Source organism: Poecilia formosa, unplaced genomic scaffold (assembly GCF_000485575.1).
Source record: "Poecilia formosa unplaced genomic scaffold, Poecilia_formosa-5.1.2 Scaffold43, whole genome shotgun sequence".
In the NCBI taxonomy this organism is placed as follows: Eukaryota; Metazoa; Chordata; class Actinopteri; order Cyprinodontiformes; family Poeciliidae; genus Poecilia; species Poecilia formosa.
Window position 1 is genome coordinate 2734243 of NW_006799982.1, and position 7977 is coordinate 2742219.

The window sequence follows — 7977 nt, forward strand, 5'->3', positions numbered from 1 at the left end:
TAATATAATGCTGATGACACTTTTCAGATTTTTAATATAAAACCCCTGAAAACCATAAAAAACATTTTATATCCCACTTCACAATTATGCACACGTTTGCGTAGGCCAAGCAAAATGAAATGCATTGACAGTCGAAATGTTGACTTTGTAAGTTCAAAGGGAGTGAATACTTTTGCAAGACACCATACGCATTTGTTGAAAATTGTCAGTTATGTTTAATGCAGGTGTCTCAGTCAGAGCGCAAAAACTTTTTGCGTCAAATAAAACATGTTTCTTGGCTGGCCTGGAAAAGCCTGGGGAATCTCCTGGAGGAGCAGGGCCGGGTGCCTCGGGCTGCTCAGGCTGCGGCCCCTACAACCTGACCCCAGATAAGCAGTAATGGATCATTGAATGGTTAGATGAATTTAATTGTTTTTAAATGTTTTCCTTGCAGTCTCAATAAAGAACAAATCCCAAGCTATGCAAATCCAATTTATAGTTTGAAAACACATCACAATATGTGTGCATCATTAAAGCTGCTGCCTGGAGAAAAACCAGAAAAACAGAATTTGATAGCATTTATATCCGTTTCTACATTGATGAGAGTATTGCACGTTTTCAGCCAATCCATATAAAACAGCTATTACTTTAACACAAAATGGCAGCCAGTGTAGGTATTGTGTGGTGCAATTTAGTAAACCATTGCTAAAATCACCCATAAGTGCTTTGTTTAACTGTTTGGGTTTTTTTTTCTGTCGGGGATAAACATACGCTCAGATTAGCCAGTGCTTCTCTTTTACTGTGAAACAAAGTATTGTCCAGCACGTTCTTACCACTGGAGCCCTTTTAGCTGCGACATTTAACCTCTCGGCTGTGTTTTACCCAATAAAGTGGCTCACAAAAATCAAGTACCAGTTTGCTCCAAGAAGACAAGCGATTGCGTTATTGCATTGCGTAATGATAAATATGTAGGAGCGCTCCAAATATAGGTGCAGCTGAATCTACACAGTTAAAGTTGCAATGACTGCACTCTCTCTAGTGAACGCAGCAGCTCAATAGCATATAGAGGATGGGAGGGAGATAGGAGACCTTGTGTTGCTTACATAACGATGAACAATCCAAGTATAACTGAGAATATATAGAAACACAACCACAGTGCCACATAATTACCAAGCGTCTTCACACTGCAGTCTTAAAAACCTACGTAGTCATCAGAATTTATTGGTTTAAAAAATAATATTTCTGTAATATTTTCCTTTTCATTAATAATACCCCTGTTAATGTAAAAAACACCTTTGCTGGAGCATCTTTTTTTATTGTCGCTAAAACCCTATGCTGTAATTCCCGAACGTTCTCCTGAAAGGCCCATTCCGCCTTATTTAGCTAGAGTGTCTGGCTAACAGGTTGCCCACGATCTCATGTTTAGTTTCAAGTGTGTTTTATTTAATTACGCAACAAATAAACAACAACAAAAAAACACTTCAAAATTAGCAATCGGCTGTGAATACCAAGTGAGGAAGTTTTGCTTCAGTGTTACTTAGTTTCTTCATACACAAAAGCACACTGCCTTTAAAAATTCCTGGTATAAAAGATGAAACCTTTATCCACCCTCAGCGTGACTCATCCTGTGAAACCAACTTGCTTCTTAAGACAAAAAAGTCAAATAAAATACTTGCAAAATAACCTGATTGCAGCGATTCTCCAAAACAGTGGGATTGTGAGGACCTATATTGTCCACAGACCTCTTAAGGTGACTTCACAGTTCTCTTGTCATATTTTTTTGTTGATTTGGATGTTTGCTTTGACTTGGTGTGATGATGAAAAATAAAATCTCCCCTCAGCTTCTGCTTTCTAGCACAACTGAAGGTTTGGGGTTAAACCTGTCTGATATTTGGAACTGCTCAGGATTTTATCCACCTTAATAAAAAAAAAATAAAAAAACTTCAGAAAACTACGCCCAGATCATGATGCTGTCCCCACTTTACCTCAGAGTCGGTATGGTGCTTTTCCACCAAAAATGCCTTTTAAAATTGTAGGCCAAACATTTCAATACGTTTTTCTTGAGACGCTAGCACAGTCTTTTTCACGCAATTTTAGAATACTATAGTCGCACCTGGATATTTCATTTTGCAGAAATGTTTTCTTCCAGATAAATCAAGAATAAAGTCAAAGTTGGATCAGATGCATAAAACTGAGAATTAGTTTAAAGGATTATGCCTTTTTTTATTATTATTATTTTCCATCTTTTACCCTACTACTCAGTAGGATAATACTGGATGTCACATTAAAAGGTTGGGAAGGTTTTGAAATGATCTCTCATGAGCTCTTTTTTTTTACACCGCAGAAGTTTCACATTTTGACACGGGTGTGAAAATGTCTGGTTTAAAAATCCACAACCTTTCATTCCTTTGAGGAAATCCGCGTCCAGTCACCGGTGTCCTCGTTGATCTTTTACGTGGGATGTGGGTTCACATGGGATTTGAAACATGTAACCTTCACGTTACACGTACAGAAGTGTAGATTTTACCATTCAGAAAGCTGATAATTACATTCCCCAAGGCTCTGATGGTTGCTTTGTCTGACCTCACCTTTCACCTTTCGTGTAGTGCTGATCGCAGCTGCTTTCTCCCTTTTTTTTTTTTTAACATTCCTCAGAAGTCAGCAATTTGCATTCTGCTCAGACAGCATATTTTCTTCCTTTCAGGCTCCCCTCCCTAATAGTCTCAGTCTAATCTTTTTCTTTGTTTTTATCAGTTGTTTTCTTTTACCTGTTTTTCAGTTATAAACTCATTTTCTGCAGCTGTTTCCATTTGGTTGCCAACTTTTTTTTTTTGCTAATTTGGGATAGCAAAGTGAAATATTTTTTATTTTTTTTAATTTTTTTTTTTACCCATTGTTATCCACTTCCTGTTTCCAGATGCTAGACAGCTTCCAGACGTAGCACTAACTGGAAAGTGCACCAGGGAGTGCGACGAGTTCGGCCACTCTGACACATGCTGGATGCCTGTGCGCCCTTCGCCACGGCAAAGGCAGCGGCACGGTAGCGACCCTCCGCGCCTCTCTACCTTTGCTCCAGGTGACGACAACAACAATCTCCATGGCAACGACCGTGAAAGCGACAGCGAGAGTGCCGGCAGCGCAGGGAGCTCGGAGCCTGGAGTCGTGGTCGGAGGAGAAGGCCAGAGGTTACCCCTAGCCAACGGAGACCCCCTCGGCACCCTGGGCCGTGGAGACCGCAACAGAAACATGGGCGACCACAACCGGAATCTTCTCAACCGCAAAATGACTTCCGCGTCCTACGACACGTTCAGCGGTGCGGGCCTTGGGAGGCGCCAGCCCGAGGAGGAGGCAGGCGAGGGCCAAAACCCACCTGAGGTCATACCACTGGCGCGGACTGGGGGGGACTACAAGACGACGTCATGCCTCACGTTGTCACGCCGGGAAGTCTATCTGTAACAGCCTGTAGGTGGTGCAGTCCTCATGAAACTCCTACGTTTGTGTGTTGGAAGAAAAAAAACAAAAAGAGGTTCCAAGGTGCACTGACAAGTCGTCAGTGTGGTTGGTCTTTTCAGCCTTCGAAGATGTGAAAAATGACAAATGGATGCTTTCAAAAAGCTAAAATCAAACTGTAACTTCAAGACTCGTACTAACAATTATCAGCACTTAAACTTAGGCAAGTGATTGATCAGGTCTCGGACTGGGAATTCTTTCCAAAAACACTTTTTTTTATTTATATATAACTGCTGAAAGCTACCTAACAGGCGATGACTGTGTGTGTCTACGTGGAGGAAAACAATCTTTTCTTCTGTTTTTTTTTTTGTTTTTGTTTTTTACTGAATCCAATGCATGCCTGACCCTTCGACCGTATATGTATTTATGTGAAGAAGCCCATATGAACTCAGATGCTCTAAATGTCTGGTGCATCTACACAAACTAAGGCTTCATCGGGCCAGAAATGGACTCCTCTGGTCTGACCCAGCTAAGAGACAACTGAAGTTTCCTCCTGTGGGGAAAAAAATAGACAAGAAAATGTGTTTTCACAATGACTTGATCTAATTCAAAGTAATCAAACTTTCCTATGCTTTACAGTGCCTTGCAAAAATGTTCATACTCCTTGATCTTTACTCCATTCTGTTACAACTCCATTCTTATATGTATTTTATTGGATTTTGTTTGTGTGTGATAATCCATTATAAAGTAGCAGGTAAATGTAAAGTAGAAGGATTGATATACAATTTTAAAAATATAAATCTGATCAAACCTTTTGGTCTACTTTAAAAAAACACAGCATCTTCCTGAACACACCATTATGGACGCATCATGCTGTGGGATGCGTTTTTCAGCAGAAACAGAGAAACTGGCCGTAGCTGATAATAATGGATTGAGCTGATAGAGGGGAAATCCAGGAAGAAAACCTGATGTAGGTTGTAAGATACTTGAGTTTGGTGCTGAGGTTCACTTTCAAGTGTAAAACCACAAATCTAAACAGTCAGAGTGGTTTTGACCAAACCGTATTCCTATGCAGTCTGGGAAAAACTGGAGTTTCATTATTGTTACCACGTCTGAATAAAAATGATAATTAAGTTCAGCTAATTGAAGTTTCTCCAGATGAAAAAGAATGAATTTGAACTTTTCCGTTCTTCTAAGTAAGAACTGAGGCCAGTCAATGTCTAGACATAAATCCAGTAGAGAATCTGCAAAAACGGCTTTTCACATCAATACCAGAACTCTCTGCCAAGAGTGAATAACACGCAGACGGACTAACGAGGTGACATTTGACGTCAATTGTTTGCACTAGATTTTATTTAAGGGCATTAGAATAATGGTTTCTACAAATGCAACAGTTTTAGATGTTTGTATGTAAATCATTTTGAAAGCCACGTATTATTCTCCTTCTGATTCACATCTGTGCATCATTACTTTTGGTTGGCCTATAACATAAGATCTTAAAAGAGAGCCCATTGAGGTTTGAGGTTGTAACGTGATAAAATGTGCAAAGGTCCAATGAGTATGAATAGGTTTGTAATGCACTGTAGCTAAATGTATCATAGCTGAGGTGTGGGGTGTTAACCAGCCCCCCCTTCTCCCCCCGAGATTCTTACAGTGTGAACAGAAAATCAGAGCAAGACAAGACTTTTTTTATACAGCGATCAAATGTAACTACTCACAATACAAGGTTGTCATCGCGTGTTTCTAGTGCCAGAGTATTCTGCCACGAGTGAAGACGTATGTTTATGATTTTCCCCTCACTCCCCACTCTGTATGTATATATTGTATGTGCGCATTGGATCAAGCAGCAGTGTTCTCTTTCTGCTGCTCTCCGTAGTTTCAGAGTAGACATAGGTGCCAACTTCATTTTGCATCTACACATACACACACATATTTATATATGAATATATATACACATGCAAGCATGCAGTTGCAAACACATAGCGTACACACATTAGCATGTACCCTCGAGCTCATGCAGAGCGTTTGTAGAGCTCACGTAGGGTGAAGAGTTTTAAGGTAAAGTCTATAATAACCTGCATTCACTTCCATGCAGTAAAATCATGTAAGAGACACAAACGTACACAAATCAAGTTCATTCGAAAGAAACAAAACTGAGATTTTTGCGAAACACTCGGTTCATGTGTGTTTGTGCTTTCCTCCACGTCTTTTTTCTTTTTCTTATGCATTGCCTCATCAAACTAGCTGTAGCGTTTTGCCTGCTCCTCTCCAGCCAGTATTTAAACATGAAACGTATTTAAATAATTACCCATCTCTCTCTTTCTCTGACTGATCCGCAAGCCAAGATTAAAGAGAATACCAGTGGCATCTACTCTTAAAGTAACGATAGAAACCGTTGGAGTTAGAGATATTCCACATAGTGTAAGTAGGACTCGTAAAAGAACCACGTCTCTGTAATTCCTGTAAGGTATATTAAGGAAAGAAAAAGAAACTCTGCATGACAGAAAATGTTTTTTTTTTTTTCTCTTTCTTTTTTTTAAGATACAGCTTGTGCTTATTATTTTTTGGCAGCACGACTGTTTGGATACATCTGTACTAAATGACTGCGCTTTACAAAGGGGGTAGTGGAGATAATGATGGCGGACGGAGGAACTGGGCTGCAGTTGGGTCAAATTGGTTGGGCCTTTTTCTCTCGGAGTTTTTCAGAGTTGAGAGGAAGGGTTGTGCCAGAGGGTGGAACGAGCATGTCGTGCGGCGGGAGAGCGACGTTCTGACCTGAACACGCCCGTGCTGCTGTGCCGGTAACAGACTCCTTCATGTCCCGGCCTGCCCGTCATCTACTGCGGCAGCCTCTCTGACACACTCGGCTGCGTAGTACAGAGGAGTGGGTGTGGATCGAGGCCAACGCTTCTTAATTCCCATCATCGGAGCGTGTGTGTGTGTGTGCGTGTGAGCGCGTGTGTGTGTGCGTGTGTGTGTGTGGCTCCATGGCGTGATAGGGATAATAGGGTTAGGTCGTCCCTGTGGTCTTCATGAGTTTCCTTTCTCCTCTCCTCTCCTCCCTCGATCTACACTGATCTCATTAATGTCTGAATGGGCGAATGTAACTCTGGTGGAAACTGCCAGTAAGTCTGTCTCCTATGTTTTTCTTGTTTTTTTTTGTTTTGTTTTTTTTTTGTTTTTTTAGGTTTTTTTTATCTGGTTGTTTTGGATCAGACTAGACAAAGAGACAAGATTTAAAAAAAAAAAAATGAACAGCAGCAAACTCAGGTGTGCAAAGACATCTTACCTTTTTAAGAGGGTAATTTAGATGTTCTACTTAAACTCCTTGTAAAATTGTACATACTTCAGACTTTATTACTGTAATGTACTACTGTACTGCACAATCTGGAGTTTTGAGCCCACTGACGTACCTATTTAATCCCCGGCCTTCATTACCTCCAACACCCCCCACCCGGCCCCCAGCCTCTAGTGTTGCTGATTTAAAGAGCTCTGTTCTTGATGGACTGCGCTGAAGAAGAACCAAAAAAAAAAAAAGTTAAAGCTTTGGAGACTCTGTTGTTGAGACTTCACATTGCAAAATGGACTGCTGGAACGAGGTGCACGAGGGTCCCCACTGCGAAGTAAAACACTCGGGATACCTTTTAAGAAAAAAAAAAAACAAAAAAAACAAGAGTTGTCTAAGAAGCGCTTTTGTCTTCAGACTACTGTTTTATGGCAGTTACATGACGATACTTTTCAAACCCCATCTGATCTGGATTTCACGGAACTTGCTGTATATGAAACTGTGTGGGTGTGTCCATTTTCTTTTTATACTGCACGTTTAAACCTGAATATGTTTTAGACTACTGGAAAACAAAGAGGAAAAACAGAGCGGACTCAGATCTGTCATCCACAAAGACTTTTATAAAAAAAACAAGAAAAAAAACTCTTTTATCTTGTCTTCTCCTGGTGTTTTATCCTCGCCTTGTACATAGAAAACCTACACTGTAGAAAGACTGTCTGGAAACCCCGAAGAGAAGATGGCATGCTTAAGGTTCAAATCTGCACTCGAGAAAAAGAAAAAAAATCAGATGAAAAACTGCTTTTCTTTTCTTTTTCATTGTTTTCTCATCTTAGGGGACTGTCTCATTTTTTGCTTTTTTTGACTGCTCCCTTCCTGTAAGTACATAATGAACTAATTGCATTTGCTATGATGATTAAGAAGAAGAAGAGGGGGAGTAGGAGGAGGAGGAGGAGGAGCAAATTAATGGTTTGGTAATGAAGATGAATCATGTACAAGTTTGACTTTCACATTAAAAATTTCAAACACTCATTTGGCTTACAGCTCTCTTACTCTTTTTTTGTCTTTTTTTTTCTTAGGTGCTGTCAGTCAATCAATTTTGAATTTTAATGAATACAATGAGAGAGTTGCTTCAAGTCAAATCAGCTCTTGAGTCATTGACTTAGACGGGAGTCTCAAATAAGATGCAAAAAAACAAAAAAAAAAGTCAGGCATATCTGCCTTTTGTTTCATTGATGTTGGAAGAGCGTGCCTAAAGGAAACAG

General features: G+C 40.2%; 1 protein-coding gene across 3 annotated transcripts in view; it reads left to right on the forward strand.

Moving 5' to 3' along the window:
- The window catches only part of pcdh7a (protocadherin 7a), a 69467-nt gene extending 61723 nt beyond the window's left edge, over positions 1-7744 (forward strand). For 2 of the 3 annotated variants that reach the window (XM_007551726.2, XM_016671307.1), the window contains one exon: positions 2897-7744. In XM_007551726.2, coding sequence (XP_007551788.1) covers positions 2897-3435 — 539 coding nt within the window. In that variant the 3' untranslated portion in view covers positions 3436-7744. The remainder of the gene's footprint in view (positions 1-2896) is intronic. The other variant, XR_001662059.1, reaches the window with a different exon arrangement.
- The last annotated feature ends 233 nt before the right edge of the window (positions 7745-7977 follow it).